At 35.6% G+C, this 20,952-nt stretch overlaps 1 protein-coding gene and 1 long non-coding RNA gene across 4 annotated transcripts in view; one reads left to right on the top strand and one right to left on the bottom strand.

Annotated features, from left to right (window-relative positions):
* PLS1 (plastin 1) overlaps nt 1–20,952 on the bottom strand; it is a 116,557-nt gene that overhangs the window by 13,681 nt on the left and 81,924 nt on the right. For both annotated transcript variants that reach the window (XM_061167793.1, XM_061167792.1), the window contains exons 7-12: nt 17,329–17,494; nt 17,105–17,247; nt 15,639–15,734; nt 13,034–13,229; nt 7,783–7,861; nt 4,232–4,346 (exon numbers count right to left, since the gene is read on the bottom strand). In XM_061167793.1, coding sequence (XP_061023776.1) covers nt 4,232–4,346; nt 7,783–7,861; nt 13,034–13,229; nt 15,639–15,734; nt 17,105–17,247; nt 17,329–17,494 — 795 coding nt within the window. The remainder of the gene's footprint in view (nt 1–4,231; nt 4,347–7,782; nt 7,862–13,033; nt 13,230–15,638; nt 15,735–17,104; nt 17,248–17,328; nt 17,495–20,952) is intronic.
* On the top strand, nt 4,254–13,229 carry LOC133073793 (uncharacterized). Of its 2 annotated transcripts, none has more exons than XR_009697046.1 (2): nt 4,254–4,388; nt 11,746–13,229. It is a non-coding gene; the product is annotated as an uncharacterized LOC133073793 (long non-coding RNA). The 2 variants fall into 2 exon arrangements; XR_009697045.1 differs by lacking the exon at nt 11,746–13,229 and adding an exon at nt 9,475–11,163 and having other exon boundaries at nt 4,304–4,388.

Below are 20,952 nucleotides of genomic sequence, written 5' to 3'. Positions count from 1 at the left end.
TCATATAATTAACATTAAAAACCTCCAGGTATAATGAATGAGGGTTCAGTTTGTTTTCCTGTTACATTTTGCATCTGAAATTTTGATTTAACAAACTTATGTGAGATTAGGTAACAAAATTTCCTGAATTTTACTCCCATGATAATTATAGGCATATCAAATAAAATATAAAACACAGATAGTCCAACCACTAGAAATACTGAAAAATGTGAATATATATAAACCTCTTGTAATTATACTATCCATTTAATTACTTTTAATATTATGATGGCTTTCTTTCTTGTCTTTCTTTCAAAAATAGGATTTTTTTTAAATCACAAAGTCTATAAATACACAGTCTAGAGATCAAGAGGAAGAAGTCCATTTTGAACACGTGTCTGTGTGTGTATGTGTCATACTGAGTGAAGTAAGTCAGACAGAGAAAGACACATCATATGATATCACTTATATGAGGAATCTAAAGAAAAGAGTACAAATGAACCTAGCTACAAAACAGAAATAGAGTCACAGATTTAGAAAACAAACTTACAGTTTTGCCAGGGGTAAGGGGAGGAGGATAAATCAGGAGATTAGGATTGACAGATACACACTATTACATATAAAACATAACTAATAATGACAAATAATAAGTGAAATTATAGGTCAATTAAAAGGACTTCTGGAAGATCATTGATGTATATTACCAAACAGTTTTAGAAAGTTTATACAAATGAATACTCCCTCTAACACTGGATGTAGTACAATCCATTTCTTTCATTTTATTTTCTTTGGTTACACCATGTTGCATGTGGGATCTTAGTTCCCAACCAGGGACAGAAGTCAGGCCATAGCAGGTCCTAACCATTGGACCACCAGGGAATTCCCAATTGTTTCTTTTCTTAAATTGCATTTCTTTACTGTGGGTGAAAATTTTTTCATGTGTATGTTATCCATCATCATTTCTTTTTCTGTGAATTGTTACTCATATTGTTTACTCTCCCACTTTGCTATTACAATTTTAGTAATAGTAACTGATTTGTATAAACTATTTTTATGTTAAGGATATTAACCATTTGTTCTGCAAATATGTTTCATAGTGTACTGTTTTTATTTACTTTTAAGTTTGTTTATGGTGTTTATTTTTGCATAAGAAGTTTTAAATTCATATGTAATCTACTACATCAATTATTTCTTTGTAATTTATCATTGTAAGAGTAAATTATAATTCACTTCTATTTTCTTAAAGTTTTATTTGTTACATTTAAGCCTTTAAGTCTTCACTTTCATTCCAGTGGAATTTATTTGAGTGGATAATATATGGTGAAAAGTACTTTTTTCCCTACAAAATATTTACCCAGTTTTTCTGGCATCATATTTTGGATAATCCTTTCTCTCCCTACTGGATTCAGTAAACAATTTGTTATATATTAAGTTCTTATATTTTAGGATAGGTTTCTAGGCTACTATAATCCATTTGATTTTTATATGCATATTAAATTATTTCAGTTACTTTAGCTTTATAATAAGATCTTTATGTTTGCTAACAGCTTCTCCCTCAATATTCCTAGAAAATGTTCTTGATGATTGGGGCTTATTTCTTCTTCCAGTTGAACTTTAGAATCATTTTTATAATCCCATCCTCGAATACACTCACATGCCCACATATGCATAAGGAGATTTATTGTAATTTTAACTAGAATTATTTCCTACCTATAAGCCAATTTGAAGAATTTTAATATCTTTATAATATTTAGATTTCTATCCAGGAATATGGTTATAGTTCCATTGATTATATTTCACTAGAGATAATTTTTAACTCATGAGACTGCAGGTTAATTTCACTGTAGCCATACTAATAAGTTATAGCGATTTGAGTCCATTAATTTGTATTACATATTTAAAATATATACATCATTTTAAATGAAAGGATAAAGTTAAATGAAAGTATAAAAATTTTAAAGTCCTACAAACTTGTACTTTGAAAAACAAATGAACTTGATACAGAAGGTAGAAATGAAAAGCTGAACATTAAAGCAGTAATTCAACATAGCAATCTTGAACAGCAAGGACACCACAGATCCCGTATTTGAGGAAGAACACTTAAGAAAAGCACTGCTTTTACCATTCACCTGCCAGATGTTCTCCCATCAACTGTTATCAAGTCACTGCTCCGCTCAAAGACATTTAATGGCTTCCCAGTACTTAACTGTTTAAAACCCAAACTCTTTCCTTCTGACATTCAAAGCTTTCAACATTGGCTTCAATCTAAATTTTTAGCATTCACACTCACTTCTTACCTAATAGAATCCTCTACAACAGTCAAACTGGTCTTCCTGCCCATCAGCCCCCTCTCCAGTCTCCTTCTGACAAAATTCTATCCATTTCTCAGGGTATAACTCCAAACCCACCTCTGGCATGACCCCTCTCATGATGAGTGTAGCCTATGGCTTTTTCTTCCTTCAGTCAGTTAACTCATTCAGTTGTGTCTGACTCTTTACAACCCCATGAACTGCAGCACGCCAGGCATCCCTGTCCATCACCAACTCCAGGAGCTTATTCAAACTCATGTCCATTGAGTCAGTGATGCCATCCAACCATCTCATCCTCTGTCGTCCCCTTCTCCTCCTGCCTTCAATCTTTCCCAGCATTTGGGTCTTTTCCAATAAATCAGTTCCTCGCATCAAGTGGCAAAAGTATTCGAGTTTCAGCTTCAGCATCAGTCCTTCCAATGACTATTCAGGATTGATTTCCTTTAGGATTGACTGATTGGATCTCCTTGCAGTCCAAGGGACTCTCAAGAGTCTTCTCCAACACCACAGTTCAAAAGTATCAGTTCTTTGGTGCTTAGCTTTCTTTGTAGTCCAACTCTCACATCCATACATGACCACTGGAAAAACCATACCTTTGACTACATGGACCTTTGTTGGCAAAGTAATGTCTCTGCTTTTTTAATATGCTGTCTAGGTTGGCCATAGCTTTCTTCCAAGGAGCAAGTGTCTTTTAATTTCATGGCAGCAGTCACTATTTGCAGTGATTTTGGAGTTCCCCAAAATAAAGTCTCTCACTGTTTCCATTGTTTCCCTACCTATTTGCCATGAAGTGATGGGATCAGATGCCATGATCTTAGTTTTCTGAATGTTGAGCTTTAAGCCAACTTCTTTAACTTTTCTCTTTCACTTTCATCAGGAGGCTCTTTAGTTCTTCACTTTCTGCCATAAGGGTGTTGTCATCTGCGTATCTGAGGTTATTGATATTTCTCCCGGCAATCTTGATTCCAGCTTGTGCTTCATCCAGACCAGCATTTCTCATTATGTACTGTGCATATAAGTTAAATAAGCAGGGTGACAATATACAGCCTTGATGTACTACTTTCCTGATTTGGAACCAGTCTTTGTTCCATGTCCAGTTCTAACTGTTGCTTCTTGACCTGCATACAGATTTCTTAGGAGGCAGGTCAGGTAGTCTGGTATTCCCATCTCCTTAAGAATTTTCCAATTTGTTGTGATCTGTCAAAGGCTTCCTTAGAACTCATAATATTCACTTTTGCCTACATTGCATTGTATTATAGTTATTTGCACACATTTCTTGAGCTTTGCAAGTGGCTCTAGTGGTAAAGAACCTGCTTGCCAATGCAGGAGATGTAAGAGAGAGATGCGAGTTCGATCCCAGGGTCAGGAAGGTCCCCTGGAGGAGGGCATGGCAAACCACTGCAGTATTCTGCCTGGAGAATCCCATGGACAGAGGAACCTGGCAGGCTACAGTCCATGAGGTCACAAAGAGTCGGACACAACTGAAACGACTTAGCACGCACGCACACACACATATCTTATCTAATTTCTTTAGGGTTTCCTGAGGACCAACTCCATGACTTGTTCTATTTTATATCCTGCATTTTACAGTATGTACAGGTTGTAAGTAATCAATTAATATCTACTGAAAATATTAACAAACAGCCAGTAAATATCTGGCAAGTTTTGGCGATTATAAAATAGGAATTCATGGATGATGCATCTCCAGGAACATTAAGTACTACAACTTGCTAAAGTTGTAGTTATACAAAATGTCTGACTTGGAGGACTAGCTTCATCTTTCCAAACACGAAAGCTCACCTGTATTAAGGATAATAAGCATAATACATTTTGGGATGAATCTGTGGGGACAGATTACACTTTACTAAGCTTTATGAAACTCTTAAGACCTCTGTTTTATATGAGAACAATAACAACAGATCCATGGGCATTATTTCATTCACCTTCTTCATGTTCCCTCCAAGAGCAGGATAAGGAGGTTTGTTGACAAGGTTCCAGTCAACTGGCACGCGGATCATTTCGTAGAGCTGAAAGATGACTAATGCATCTGCAAGGTCACTAAGACAAGAGGAAAAGAAAATGAAGGAAGAGGAAATGTTGGTATGATCTGGTTTTACTAAGCACACTGGAAATGGGCTTATGTCTATAAAAATACAACAGGACTACTGAATGCTTAAAGAATGGCAGGCAGGATAGATCATTTGACCCAGAACTTCTAATCTAGGAATCTGTCCAAATTTTTTTGATAAATATGTACAAAGATATATGTACATGGATATTCACTCCCATGGTATTTATAAGTTTAGAGATGATTTAAATGCCTGACAGTAGGGGCTGTTGAGTAAATTAACCTTACCCTGGACTCCTGGACCACCATAAGACAGAACAAGGTAGATCCCTATGTACTAATATGGACGTTTTATACAACACACTAAGTTTAAAAAAGCAAGAGGCAGTTATTTATTTATTTAAAATATTATTTTAAAGTATTTCTATTTAAGATATTATTAAATATATTTTAATTCTATTAATGCATTTTAATCTTTTAAAATGTTAAAAATATTTTCAGAGTTAGTAGTGTTTAAATACCTCTATTAATGGCCATTACCTCTGGGCAGGAAAAAAAGGAACATAGGATGGGTAAGATGGGATTATCATGGTTTTTTTGGTGTTGCTGTTCTGCATACTTACATACGTCCTGAAGCTTGTACAGTGAGAATGAGTTCATCTATTACTTATCTGTTATGATTTTTAAAACTTTAAAAAATAATTATATAAAAATCACAATAGCTACTCAGTAGGAAGCTGCTCATATTAAACAGTGAGGGTTAAGAGGAAGGAATTTAGGAAAAAGTAGGAGTTACTGAAGTAAAACACTGCTACTTGGGATTCAGAAAAACATGTTCTCCTCATCTATTGTATCTGTTTTCAATTCTGTATGGTAAGGACATAAAGGAACAGTGGCTGATTTTTAAATTGCTAGCTCCATACTGAATTACATGAGTTTTCTCCCTCAGCAGCTTGTTCATTGAGCTCTGTTTTGCTAAGGTTCATATTAAAGTTACTTTGCATCTATGAGCACACACCATACGGCCATGCAGGGGGCTGCGCCCTGAACTGAGTGAAGGAGAGAAAAAGTCCTCCTGTCTTAAAAGAAGAGTCCTCTTTTGATGAAGGTAATCAAGAGCTAAGGCATCTATCCGCACATGGATAAAGCTGTATGAAAAGTAAATCACTGAAGTAGTTGTATACACTAAAATCTCATTTCATGAATTTTTTTGTTTTTTACTTTAAAAGAATTCATTCTTATTTCTATGTAGTAAGGTATTAATACTCATGTTTCACAAATAGGGAAACTGAGGCCCAGAGAGTTGAAACGATTTCCAGGTGTGTTCTAGAACCAACCTGTCATAGAAAAATTCTAGGGTTAGTAATTCTTAAAATATATTTAATAACCTGAGAGGAGAGAATTTTCAGTTAAAAACAATCTAAATGATTCTTTTGTTTTGGTTTAGGTTGGGTTTGGTATACTGCAGGTGGGGAGCAAATCACTTAGGGGTTGGTTTAGGAATATGACCCAGACACATATATATGGACATACAGTTCTGGTGCTAACTAGACCTCTGGTTCTTGTTTCTCTATATCCTGATGGTTCTTTTTAAGGTGATTTTTGAGAATTTTCTGAACTTGCCTTACCCCTCCAAAAATTACCTATACCTGGAAACCCTATGCTAGCAGTTCAGGAACTAAATAAAAATAATCATCTTTAGCTAAAAAAAAAATTGGTCAATTATTCTCCACTGCCAACCACAGAGAACTCTAGTATTCCTGACATTTATGAAGCTACCATGAAGTCTCAATAAATTCTAATCTCCTAGTTTTACATGTCCTTCTTAATTTAAAAAGAAAATACATGTTTATTGTAAAACAAAGAAAAACCCTCCAAAACCATATTTAAGTTACTAACATGAAAACTAAGTCTCCTTACTACCTTAACCCTCCTCTCTAGGTTGTATACAGTTTGGTATTAATCCCTCTAGATTTTTTTACAATTCAAATACATATATGTATATACTAAACTTTAAATAAAAGTGAGATTATAGTAGTCTTATTGTATCATTATGTTCTCAGTTATACATTGTAGACATTCTTTCAAATGAGTCCATAAAGATCTAACCTATTTTTTTAGAAGAAAATTTCTTTATTATAAGTACAAAAGTAACGATAAAGCAGTATCATATTATATATTTACATCAAGTAACAAGTATATCACAAGAGAAAAATTGAAACTCTCTGACTTATGTATAATGCCTTTTAATTGTGGCAACATTCAGTGGGTTCAGAAAAGTAATATTTCACCTGAGGATTCTGAATCAAGGATTTTTAGTGAGATATCACACTTAGAAAGATAAATAAGGCAATAGAGTTTGCAGTCTTATTAAACTGCTCTCCCTTTAGAAGAATAAGCTTAACTAGCATCCCTCTTTACCTCCAGTATTAGAGTTCTTTACTGCGCCACTATTCTGAGAAGTTCCAGTCTAAAAGACATATGTCTTTTGTCATCCAGTTGGAATTCACACATTCCTATTAAAAACTTTATGAAATTTAAGTCTATCACATCAAAGCTAGTTTCCACAACCAGGCAATACTGATTTTAAAGACTATTTTGAATATACACCAAGAAATAACTACACCATAAATCTCATCCAGTGAACATGGTCTTTTGTGGTATTAATCTCCAGTTCATATTTAAATAAAAGCAGTTATTGTTCATTAAGAAGTTTCCTTGGTGTGTAAATTATTAATAGGTTTAGTTAATTAGAAAAATATACAATTAGCTGGAGCTGAGTTCTTTTGCACTTTTAGGCATGCTCAGGTAGATCTTATATTGGAGAAGGATGGTTTCCTCTCATCTACACCTAGAAAGACTCCTTATTTGCACTACCGGAGAGCACAGGAAATGGTTCAGTAAAATATTTTCTTAATCCTACCAATGTTAATAATGTGTTGTCATTTTTAAACAAAAAAGAATAAAACAAACAACAAATACTAAGGGAAACAAAGTTAGTTCTACAAATTAGAAAAAAATATTCAGAACAAATTATGGGGTAATTGAAGTTTGGCGCAAAAATAAATAGAATGTGAATTATAATGATGAATACTGATAAAATAACAGCAATTAATATTACTGTTCTTCTAATCTGTTAAACTTGAAATAATTTATTATTTTCCTGATTAGCAATTATAAAAAATCAAGATGAATTATCTTTACTAAATTATTTATATCATCAAAAATTATAACAACAACATAATATTATCTCTTCAAGTAATACTTTTCTATTAAAATCCAGTGTATTGCCAATCCTCAGGATTCTGAAACTATAAATGTTGGCTAAAATTTTTGAGATTTTTACAAAATAGTCTCATGTAAACACACCTACAGTTTAGAAAAGTTGGACTCTAGCCAGAAAGCTAAAACATATAAAATATTTACCTGTACAAATGATTAATATATGGGCTGACTCCCAAGGAATTCATCCAGTTCCGAAATGTCCTCTCTTCCTTGCTCTCTCCTAAAGTAGACAGAAGTTTACACTGATGATTCAAGACAAAAAAGGAATCAAGAACTGCATTTTAAACCATTCTGGCAGGCACAAGCTGGTCATACATATTTTGCCATGATTCCTATGATACAACAATCTTTTTGTTTGTTGTTTAGTCACTAATTCATGTCTGACTCTTTGCAACCCCATGGACTGTAGCCCACCAGGCTCCTGTGTCCATGGGATTCCCCAGGCAAGAATACTAGAGTGGGTTGCCATTTCCTTCTCCAGGACAATCTTTTTAGGGAAGAAAAAGAAATCTCTTTCCGCCAAAGCTTCCTTCCCCCCTGTCTAGAAAGTCTCCATTTGCTTTCTAAATGTCTTCATCTAGAGTCCCTTACTTGATGTTTGTAAATTATTGAGCCATTAGTTTCTGTGTTCAGAAAAGTAACAGGTAAACCTATGTGGTCCCATCTGTAGTTATGAGTTCATGCAAAGGGGACTGGCTAAAAATTAATAAAACAACCTTTTAGAGTAACATTAGCACTTTAAACAGATAGAAAAGTTCTACCCTTCCCAGTGGGGTATCTCTAAATCTGTACAGATTATGGCTTTACACAGGAAAGTATCTGAGCACACAAACCTACATTTTCATCACGCTAAACAGCAATGAAGGGGAGAGGGCATTACAGGTAATATAAAAACAAGCAATGAGGAGCTATAACTATTTTATAGGCTTCCTGGGTTATTTTAGCTCATCCCTACAGAAAACACATAAGGGACATAGTGGGAAAAGACACATTTCATCATAGTATAGTAAGTCACTAGACCTCAAAGATCACCTCAAGAAGTAATTCCTGCAGGTAGTATTATTTAACCTGTGATTACCTATGGTCCTTGAGCATCCCCTTCATAGCAGTGCTTACCCCATCCATAAGGGGAATGTGGGCTCTGGTGTGGGCAGAGAGAGATGGAGGCTCTTTTTGCCACATCTACCTTTTAAGCATCCCCAGCATTGCAGATTGTCCTAAGGGGCCATCTAGAAATATTATTGTTTGTTTTTCAGCTAAGTTAGGGGACAATGGAATGGCCTTGCCTACCTCTCATCACTATAGACTCTTGAAAATGGAAACATTTATACCTCTCGTAACTTCTGAGACATGGACAAGTCCAGATCACCATCTGAACTTTGGTTCATGGGGGATCCTCAGGACAATTTATCACATTTGGCCATCTGAGCACCAGGGGCCCATTCCTATCACATCATCCTTGCAGTCTTCTTCAGACTGAATGTCACACATAGAGTAAACCTACACGCCCAGCACAGAAACCCACACCTTGTAAAATTTAAAAGATTCTGGTTTTTGTGTTGACTGCTCTTTGCATTTCCATGTGGTTTTCAATACCATTATCTAAAGCCTTTCCCATAATCTGCTTTAATTCTTGCTCTATTCAATTATATAGCCATATAATTTCTTGCTGAAATTTTGTTTCCTCTGGTCTGCATAAAAGGTAACTGGTCCATCTGTTGTATCTGCCACAGTCATTTTATAATACATAACTGATATGAGAATCTTTTTTAAAAGAACAAAGTTTAACTACTCCTAGACTCATGCTTGCCTTGTTTTGGGCATTATTAAAAGGTGCCTGTATGAAAGCGAGAGTTGGTCCATAAAGAAAGCTGAATACTGAAGACTCGATGCTTTTGAACTGTGGTGTTAGAGAAGACTCTTGTGAGTCCCTTGTACTGTAAGGACTTGCTACCAGTCAATCCTAAAGGAATTCAGTCCTGAAAATTCATTGGAAGGACTGATGCTAAAGCTTCAATACTTTGACCACCGGATGTGAAGAACTGACTCATTGGAAAAGACCCTGATGCTGGGAAAGATTGAAGGTGGGAGGAGAAGGGGACGACAGAAGATGAGATGGATGGCATCACTGACTGGATGGACATGAGTTTGAGCAAGCTTTGGGAGTTGGTGATGGACAGGGAAGCCTGGCGTGCTACAGTCCATAGGGTCGCAAAGAGTCAGACATGACTGAGTGAGTGAACTGAAATAGGTGCAAATTAAATATTTCAGCTTTCCTGGAACTGACATAAATGTAACCGTACTATGATTAGCAGCTTGATGCATGTGACTTGAATTTATCTTTTAGTTATTTCTCTATTACATTCTGTTATTTTGCTATATGTATAAATCTTTTCTAGTAATTAGAGAATTTTTACGTTATTTTCATCTAGCAAAATCCAAATTATGTTTTAAGGTTTCAAACATCAATAGTGTAACAACAGTTTAATTTTTACTAAAACAATATCCAGTTTCTGCTGGACCTGATGATAGAAGACACTAAATTTGCATTTTCATTGAGTTCTATAACTATTATAGACTTAAGGTGTTTGCTGTTTCTTCCTATTGCTCTAAACTAGTTATATCATTATTTTAATTTTTGATACCTGGAAAGTAAAAGAGATTTTAAAAGTGAGCATCTACTTATCTACTACCATTCCAAGTTGTCTTGGTAAATAAATGCTCAAGGCCAGAAGCACTATGCATTTGCGTAGGAGTCATGGTAAAGCATTGCAAAAACATATGTATTCCAGACTGGAAATGCTGTCTGGATTTCAGACAACTAAAGCAATCTTGGAAGTAAAATCTTAAAGGCAGATATAAAAGAGAGAAAGAATTGTAAGACACTCTCTTCATTTTTAGGACTAAACTGACATTGCAATTGATAAAAGTTTAGAGAAAATAACAAAAGCAGGCTACTTAGAGGAAAGGAAAGGAACACTAACTACATGTGCTAAAGTGGTGTATTGTTTTCCTCTTCCCGACCATTATTGAGCACACAAAATTTGTTCACTAACGAAAGGTCACTTTAACTTGCTCTGGAATTCTTCAAAATAAGTATTATTATTAAGTCTGGTTTTATATATGAGAAAACCAAGGTTCATAAAGGTACTCAGTTATTAAATTGGGGGTATCGTGATTTAGACAAAGTCTAATTCCATGGTCTATGTATTTTCTATTACCACAAATGAATTTTGAGATTGTCTGTATCTGTAGCCCCCATATTTGGCTCAATTTAATATGAAGATTTATTATTTAATTGGGCCTTTAATTTTCTTTAATTCCATACAGATAAAATTCTTTGCCACTGAGGACATACTAATACATGAATATGAAGGTGATAAGGTCAAGCTTCAAATTTCATAAGGATCTACAAAAACTAATGTACAGAGGAAAAAGTTCCAATGACAGTCAAAGTCAAATTCATTTTTGGCAGATGTATCAGGACATACATATGTTCTAAATAAAGATGACTGATAAATATTTCCCACAGTATTTTTTATATAAATAAAGTAAATACTAATGGAAATATTTAGCAATCCTGTTCACACTGAAAAATCCCAAAAGCATGCTGAACACCAGCAAAAGAATTCAAACGTGACAAGTAGAAGAGCAAGCAAGTTGGAAAAGATATCTAGCAAGGATTCAGTGACTATAAAAAGCAGGTCATTTTTAATATGCCACTCTAAACAATGCCTTATACCATAAGGCAGAGAGGAATTTTGAAATTTTCCAGACTGATAAAAAAAAACATAGCCATCTCTCTTTTTAGTTTCTTTAAAAGTTCTAACCCCTCACCCTAAATTTCTCTGCTGAAAAGTCATCCTTTCTTAATCTATCTGACCTCTCAGTTACATGTCTATGTAGAGAACACAATCTTTATTTTACTGAATCTCAGAAAGAGTGAGGTAAAATCATAGTCCTCCAACAACGTATTTGTTAAATCTGAAGCTTCCTTCATTAATCAAAAGGCTGTCATTATAAACTGGCCAGGACATTGGAACTCTGATTGTGGTAGTCAAAGGGGAAAAGATGATAGGGCTAATTTCTCACTCCGTCTCACAGGTGAAGAAGGGAGTAAGATGGGTGATGTGAGACCGTGAACACTGAAGTGTCAAGTTCTCCCCACCAGGAAGAATCCTCACCTCAGAACCAGCTTCTCCGAACCAGGCCAACTATCAAGGCTATTGTAGGAGTAGTCCCTACCTCTGATAACTGCCACTATGTTGCCACTATTTTTACTTTCAGTTCTAGTACTAAGGTGGGTCTTGGTATACATGTGAGTAGTTGTGAGGATGAGAGGGAAAGGAGAGAGGCTGAAAAAGATGAGAAAGAATGAGACATTGAGCATGTTTTTGTCATTATGATGATTCATATATTGTAAGCATCAATGACATTTAGTAAACGTAAGTAACATAGCTAAGTAATACAAAATGATATATGTTATAGATCCTAAATCAATCCTTTCAGAGATTCTTGAGATAAAAAATAAGTGTGCTTCTTCATAGCAGAGGGATAAAGGCTTCCATCAATCATGACATCCAATTGTCAAAACTGATCCCTAATGTGTTTACAACTCCACTATCCCATAATTACAGAAGGCAAATTAGATACAGTTTACATAATCAAGTCTTGCCCTGCTGTTCTAATTAAGTTTCATTTGTGTCTTGCTTGTCATCCTTCATTCTTTAGGCATATTAAGACAGATTAAAAAAAAAAAAACAAAAACACAACATGAACAATGCAAAAAATATCAATCCAGATAGAAAGAACAAATGGTACTGATAAAAAGCACATTCAGAATGAATATATTTATAGAGTATAGAAAAGTACTAAATACAGTACCTACATTAGGAGGGGTCAAATCTGCATTTCATGAAGCAAAATAGGAAAGTATTATAAATTATGAGACAGAAAACAACAGCCCACACACAAGACAAGTAATGAATACTGTAAATTTTTTCAAGTGAACTAAACACAGAAAAAAGAGAACAATACTGGAGTCAAACTGAAGCTTTCAAAGGAGGAAAAAATTTCAAATAATTATTTTTTCAATAGCTATATTTCATTGTACATATTGGTGGTGGAATTATGTAGTCATTTAAGAGAATATTTTAAATGTATCATGGTTTTCACTAAACTCTTATGGAGAAATGACAGACAAGTAAGATTTATCTCAGCATTTGCTTTTAACCCAAATGAACAACAATTTTCTTTAACTTCTTAATGGATGCACATGCCAGCACACAGTCAACCACATCTCCCTCCACAATCCCCTACCTCCAACAATGAAGTAGGACGATATCATAAAAAGATACACACAGTGAATCAATTAAAGACAGAAAAAGCATACCTTCCAACAAATTCATATCGATGTCATTATTATCAGGCTTGCGGAGGCCTGGGTACGTGTTAAACAGATTAGCTACAAAAGCCAGGTTAAGTTTAGGATTGCCTGAAACCACATCTGCAGGGGTAACAAACTGTCTACAGCCCAGTTTATCTGCTTCCTGAAGCATGAATTCAGCACGCTTCAAGTCATTTTTCTCCTAAACAATGAAATAAAACAAAAATGGTCAAGATTAAACTTTTGATTAGCATAATTTCTTATTTATATACATATTTATAAGCAATTACTTTTCTGGAAATAAATCAACAGACGGCTCAAAAGGAGATCAGGATGCACAGCAATTCCAAATTAACTTCCCCATTTCTTTCAAATCAGTAAGAACAAGTCTCTGAGGTTTCTTGCTGGAATCAGAAGAATATTTCATCCTCAAGGCTAAAGTACTCAACAAAACTCTCAAATATCGTTATCAGTAAGCGGCTACTGGCTGAATTATAGGTAACTTGTTCAGGGCCATATGTAAGAGTGTCTTCTGGCCAAGAGACTTACTTACAAATAGTACTAATAAAAAGATATCTACTCTGATATTTCCAGTGTATTCTTTTCTCAATGAAAAACAAGTTGGGATACATATAAAAAAAATACTAAAATCAGAAGGAACAGCACTTTTCACAAATGCAAAACCTTGGAAACAAACCAAATGCTTATCAACAGGAGAGCAGATGAAAACTGAAACTGTGTTAATAGTCACACCAGAACATACAATAGGAATGACTCTCAGTAATATAATATATTCAAAATAAGTAGTAGAAGTTTAAGTACAACATGATAAACTATATATGAAGTTAAAAAATAAAATGAAAAGTTTAAATCTGTAAGAAATACACTTAGTTGAAAGAAAATTGTATTAAAAGCAAAAGAACAATGAGCATAAGAATAAAGATGATGATTATCACATTAAAGGTAGGCAGAGAGATGGGACAGCGAAGAACTACACAGCTTAATATAATCTGATGTAAAAGTCCTAGCATTCTTGTTGGATTGAGGGTCTGCACGAACTTGTTACAATTTCAATACAACAAACAACTACCAAAGAAAAATAAATTTAAACAAAAACATGCATGGACCCATGATGAGAGTATATCATGACCAAAGATTAAGGTTTATCTAATTCTGTGCACCAGAGTTGTAAATAAAATGTAACTGAAATCAGAGAAAGCAATAAGTTCAGTGCTATTAAACAACAATAAAAGCATCTTGGGTAGACATGAACAAGGCATAATACGTGGACCTTATTTAGATTTTAATTCAAATAAATGATAAAAACAGAATCTGACATTTATGAGGCAACTGGAAATGTCAACATTGATCAATCATTTTGATATTAGACTCTTTTTTTTTTAGGTATTATGGTTATATTTTCAAAGTGTCTTTATCTTTTAGAATTATATATTAAAATACTTATTCATGAAATGAAAATATGTCTAGAATTTGCTTCAAAATAATATGGAAGATGAAGGAAATAGGTAGGTAATAAATGGAGAAACAAGACTGACCATGCATTGATGGCTGTTGAACCTGAGGAATGAACATGTGGTAGTTCAGTATACTGTCTGTTCACTTTTGAATAAGTTTGAAACTTTCCATAAGTTTTTTTCAGTTCCTAATATCAGGACTCAAGTGAATTTGCAAATTTTGCATAATTGTTTTTAGATTTTATAATAATGTGAAATATAATTAATTAGTGATGACTCAAATTGCCTTTAAAACTAAACTTGGATGTTACACTTTAAGCACTTAATAGATTTTTATACGAACTGTAGTCTGACCAGATTTTAACATTTAGATGTAACCCTGGTATTTACAGCTTATGCTAAAAGAATGGACTTCCCTAGGAAATTTGTTATATGAGCCAGCATTTACATCAGTCTTTTCTACATCATAAATACTAGAATTTCCATCTTTTATTTTGTGTGTCACCAAATATACATTGGGAGAAATGGTAATTGATTGCTTATGAATCCATTAACAGCTTGTTGCTCTCTCTCCTTGTACACTGTCACAGCTACAAAAGCACCCTAGTGAGTTCCAGTGATGTTGCACCAGGGACATATAGGTGGGTATAAAGCTGATTCTACACATACTAGATGTCAGGATCCTACAATTCCCTTTCTTCACTCATGACAGCCAGTGGCTTAGCATAGAAATTTGGAGCCTACAGCACAGAAAAAAGCTTCTGAAAAACATAAAAGCCAAGGGCTTTTTTTTAAGTCCTTTAATGAAGGGCTGAGGACTCTACCAGGGAATGCCCCTGTAGAGAACTGGATTCTGTGACTCTACTCACTACTCAAATTCATAGAGGTACGAAGTTGAACAGTGGTTACCCGGAGCTTGAGAGAGAGGGGAAAGGGGGTTATTGTTTAATGCCTATAGACTTTACTATGTGATGAGGAAAAAATTCCAGAGAGGGAAGGCGGTAATAATGGCACATAATGCAAATGTACTTAATGCCGCTGAGCTGTACACTTAAAAATGGTTAAAATGCTAAGTTTTATGCTGTGCATATTTTACAAAAAAATTTTTTTTAATTTTAATTAAAAATTATACTCACACTAAATCCTGTAAGATCAATGGCAATGGCAGGTCCATCATCCCGGTCACCTTTAGGTGCAATCTGGTCCAACAGATGAAAATAGGCTCTTGAATCCTTTAAGGAAAGAAACACAACAGAATTTTAAAAGTGAATAAAATCACAATTGGATTTAGGGAAAAAGTACTCATTGAAGAAATTGCCTTCATTTCAAAGAATGAGTTATTCAATAACTTAGCAACCTTTACTTGTTACTCCAGGATCCTGAATGCACTATGTTGTTTCACACTTTAGAGCTTCTGGCAATCCTGTTTCTCACCTCAGAGCTTCTAGCAACACTGTCTCCCACACTGTTTCATTGCCCTTCCTCACCTTTTTCATTTGTTTACACTCCTAAGCATCAGCATCCCCAGTGGGTGGTGGTGATGGGGAGGGATGGGGTTTCAAGTTACTTTGGCTCAGAGACAAGCCTGAAGACTTCCTTCTGTCTACTGATTCCCTATGCCCTCAGATACTTTGGTTTCCTTTTTTTAAAATTAATTAATTACACGTTTGCTTGCACTGGGCCTTCATTGCTGCACACGGGCTTCCTCTAGTTGCAGTGATCGGCAGCTACTCGTTGTTGCAATGTGCGGGCTCCTCATTGTGGTGGCTTCTCTTGTGTCAGAGTACCCTGGCTCTAGGAGCACAGGCTTCAGTAGTTGCAGCACATTACTGAGCACAGGCTCAGTACTTGCGGTTATGTGCTCCAGAGTATAGATTCAGTCGTTGTGGCACACAGGCTTAGCTGCTCCCCAGTGTGTGGGATCTTCCTAGATCAGGGATCAAACCCATGTCCCCTGCGCTGGCAGTCAGATTTTTATCCACTGTACCACCAAGGGAGTCCCTTTGGTTTCCTCTTAACTGGTTATTGGTAAAGTGGAAGTAAGAGTAAGAAACAGGTTGTGCCCACCAGGGCCTCTAGTCTAGCAAACAGATATAATTCTCACTCTAACAGACTGATATCCTCATTATAACTTAGTCTGTTAGTGTCACAGAAAATGGAAAAGGATGCTTTAATTTGCTAATGCTAGCATCTCTTTCCTCTTACAACCAGTTGTATTTCTTTTTTCTAATTTACTTATTTTTTGGCCACACCATTTGGCTTGCATGACCTATGTTCCCTAATCAGGGATTGAACCTGGGTCCTCAGCAGTGAAAGTGCCAAGTCCTAACCACTGGACAGACAAGGAATTCCCCAGCTGTATTTCTTATTACAAGCCAATAAAACCGTTTGGTTTTTTTATTTTAGCAAAAGATTTTGCGATTGTAAGTGGGGCATCACCTCAGATGGAAAAAATGCAAATTTTCCTTTTCTATACTGTGTCCTTGAGAATTAAACTTCAGTTCTAATTTACTTCTAAATCCCATTTAACATTCAAAACAAATCTGACATGTGTTTTGACATTCTTTTTTAATGTCACAAATCTGAGCGTTAAAATATGAACCTTAATGTCGTGGCTGAAGTTGCTGATAGTAGGCCATCCTGCGTTTGTCAGATGGTAGTTCACCCATTGCAGCAGTAATTCCTCTGGAGATAGCCTCATTAGCTCTTCTAGATCCTCACCTTCCTTCAGCAATGCAATCAGAGCTGAGAGGAAAATAATGAAGTATAAATTCTTCCCACAGTAAATACATGTCAATGAAAAGCAAATATTTTTGATGACCTTACCTTCATTCCTGGAAATCTCAATATCAGCAAAAAGACCAACTTTGATGATCTGCCAGAGAAGTCCCAAGACCAAGTGAGGCTTTCCTTCTGTGAGATCCTGTGCCCCAATGTTGACCACAGTACAACCAATGGCTGAGGCAGAATTCAGAGCTAGGTTTAAATTTTCCTAAATTGCCACAAAGAAAAATAAATGTTAGAAAGTACTTTCTAAACTCTTGTCAACAAGTTGTGGAGGTAAATAAACAATCGGGGCTAAAACTTGAGATTTTTAAACATAATTAGTACTCACGTCACCTCTATGTGCCAAAGACTTTCAGAAACCTATCTCCAGGCCACACTTCTGCCCAGCCCCCACTGTAAGCTCTACACCGATATACACACTTGGCTATGTCCAGCTGGGTGTTTCACAAGTACCTCCAAGTCAATGTGTCCAAAACTGAAGCAATTTTCTGGCCATGCTTCCCTAGTCTCCCTCTAAGCCTCTGTTAAAACTAGGTTTTCCTTTATTTTCTGTTTTGGTGCATAGGCCCAACCTTCATTCTTGCCTTCTTTCTTCCTAAGAAGGCAACCTGAGCAGAATCCTTGCTCTTCTCGCCTCCTATAGCCTGTGAGCAACTGCTGTGTAATTTCACCTTCTAAAAACCTCTGAAAACTGTCTTTCTTCAAGTTTCTTAATTCCTTCCTAAGACCCATGCTCAGACTTACTTTCTACAATCCACCTATACTTAGGTACTCTAAGTACCCTGTGATCTTGAGAAAATAAGAACCTGACCACGTTCCCTGGCTTTAAAACCCTTCAAATGTCCTCTGTGTCCCACTGTGTCCTGTCACTCACTCTGTTCCAGGTCTAAAAGGCCTTTGAACTTGACCTCCCCTCTGCCTGGAACACAGTTTCTTCAAATATCCACAATTCCTTTAAGACTGCTGAAATGCAACAAATGGCTTGCTCTGATTATTCTACATGAAACAACAAGCATCACCACATCACCACACTCTTTGCTGGCACTCATTATTCTTTATTTTACTCTTCATCATTCCCTAACATATTATATAGTTACATATTTATTATTAACTAATAATATAACATATATTGATATAATAATATTCATTATTAAATAATTTTATTACATATATTTACATATTATTTTTACATATTTATTGTTATTATTAAGAATATGAGCTCTGATTATGTCAACAGAGGAAGAATACCTACAACCCAACAACAAAAAACCAAACCACCAAAAAAAAACCCAAACAACCTTATTAAAATATGGGCAAAGGACATGAATTTCTCTGAAGAAGATATCAAATGGACAGTAAACACCTGAAAAGATGATCAACAGGAGAAATCATTAGGGAAATGTCAGTCAAACCCACAATGAGACACCGTTTTATATCCATCAGGATGTCTGTTATTAAAAAAACAAACAAACTAACAAGTGTTAGAGAGGATGCGAATAAATTGGAATCCTAGTGCATTCCTAGTGAGAATATAAAATAGTGGAATTTCTATGGAAAACTGTATGGCGATTCTTCAAAAAATTAAACATAGAATTACCATGTCATTTTGGGACTTCCCTAGTGGCTCAGATGGTAAAGAATCTGCCTGCAATACATGAAATCCGAGTTTGAACCTGGGGTCAGGAAGATACCATGGAGATGGGAATGGCAAACCACTCCAGTATTCTTGCCTGGAAAAATCCATGGACAGAGAAGTCTGGCAGGCTACAGTCCTTGGGGTCACAAAGAGTCAGACCCAACTGAGCAAAAAGTATGGTGGAACCATGTAATTCAGCAAATCTACTTCTAGGTATATACTCAAAAAACTGTGAGCTAGGACTTAGATTATTTGTATACCCATGTTCATAGCATCATTATTCACAAAAGTCAAAAGGTGGAAACAATCCAAGTGTCCATCGACTTAAACAGACAGGTAAAATATAGTGTAGACATACAACAGAATGCTATTCAGCTTTAGAAATGAAGAGAAAACTGACATATGCTATGAAATGGGTGAACCTTGAAGACATTAAAGTGAAAGTCGTTCAGTCATTTCTGACTCTTTGTGATCCTATGGACTGTAGCCCACCAGGCTCCTCTGCCCATGGAATTCTCCAGGCAAGAACACTGGAGTGGGTTACCATTTCCTTCTCCATTGAAGACATTATGCTAAGTGAAATAAGCTGGTCACACACAAAAAAATAATTATTGTCTTATTCCAATATGAGGTACCTGGAACAGCCAAATTCACAGAGACAGAAAGTAGAATGGTGATAGCCAGGGGATGGGGGAGTGGAGAATGGGGAATTATTACATAATGGGTATAAAGTTATAGTTTAGGAAGATGAGAAGGGTTTTTGAGAAGAATGCTATTGATGAATGCATAGCAATGTGAATGAATTTAATGCCACAGATCTATACACTCAAAAATGACTAAAATGGTAAATTTTATGTTATGTGTAATTTACAACAATGAAAAAAAGGGAAAAGAAACACCTTGAAGGTGCTCTCTATGGCCAAACCTGGAATGATTTAAGTACCAAAATAATCAAGAACACTAATGAATTATGCTACTGGAAAAAATAGGAATTCCTAAGTCCATATTAATGATAGAAAAGGAGAAAGAAGGAGAGAGAGAAAAGAGGTCTCTGGGTTACAGAAGAATGCCAAATAATAAATGACTGGTGCATGTGGAGAAGTGCTGGAGTTGAAGAAACAATTTCACAACCATCATGGTAAAGGCTAGGTTAGAGGGACTTTCCTGGTGGTCTAGAGGTTAAGACTTGTGCTTCCATTATAGGGGGGCAGGTGTGATCCCTGGTTGGGGAACTAAGATCGACTCAGTGTGACAGAAGGGAATAAAATGGGGGGGTAGGGGCAAGTAACTCAAAGTTTTTTTTATCCAAATATGCCATTAATTTTAATCTAAAAGCTTAACTGAAAGCAATGTTTAATTAATATTAATTTTTCCTTTAGTTGTCATCTATCAATGCTATACCAGTGACCAGAAAAGAACCACCAAACAGCAATAAAAAAATAGTTTGGGACAACACATGGCAGCAAATTGAAAAAGACAAAGAACTAGAAAAATTCAGAGTTACCTTGGCTTTTAGCTATTTTTTTAATTCCCTTTGCAAATTTCTTCCCTAGAAATAACAGATGCACAGTATGTAGCAATGACTTTTTTCCCAATCACTTTTTCACCCTTTGGAAAGACACCATTTGCTACTAGGCATTGTCTTTGTGGCCGTTTAATGGCAACAAATAATCAATACAGTCAGACTTTAAATTCACCAAAGTTAAGAAGCAGTAACTTTAAGAGCTAGGGGATTTGTTGTTAACTGTGTTTGATTTTCTTTTGGGAGAAAGTAGAGATTGTCTTTTCCTCTTTTATTTCTATAGTCCATGTTAGGGTGGGACCCCTGCTCCCATGTTTGTTTAAATTTTCATGTTTATTAGCCAGAAGCTACACAAAGGCTTACAAAGCAGAGTAATTGTTTTAGTGGCTTCCTCTTGCAGTATGCTGAAGCAATTTATCTTGCTGGGCTCCAAGTAAATGGCTGCGTCTCTTGGGGTTCAGTCAAGGGTAATTAAAGTAAGCATTTGCAATTAAATTATTTTGTA

The sequence above is a fragment of the Dama dama genome, chromosome 19, assembly GCF_033118175.1.
Source record: "Dama dama isolate Ldn47 chromosome 19, ASM3311817v1, whole genome shotgun sequence".
In the NCBI taxonomy this organism is placed as follows: Eukaryota; Metazoa; Chordata; class Mammalia; order Artiodactyla; family Cervidae; genus Dama; species Dama dama.
Note: the sequence above shows the minus strand (reverse complement) of the source record. Positions and strands in the feature narration are given on the sequence as shown.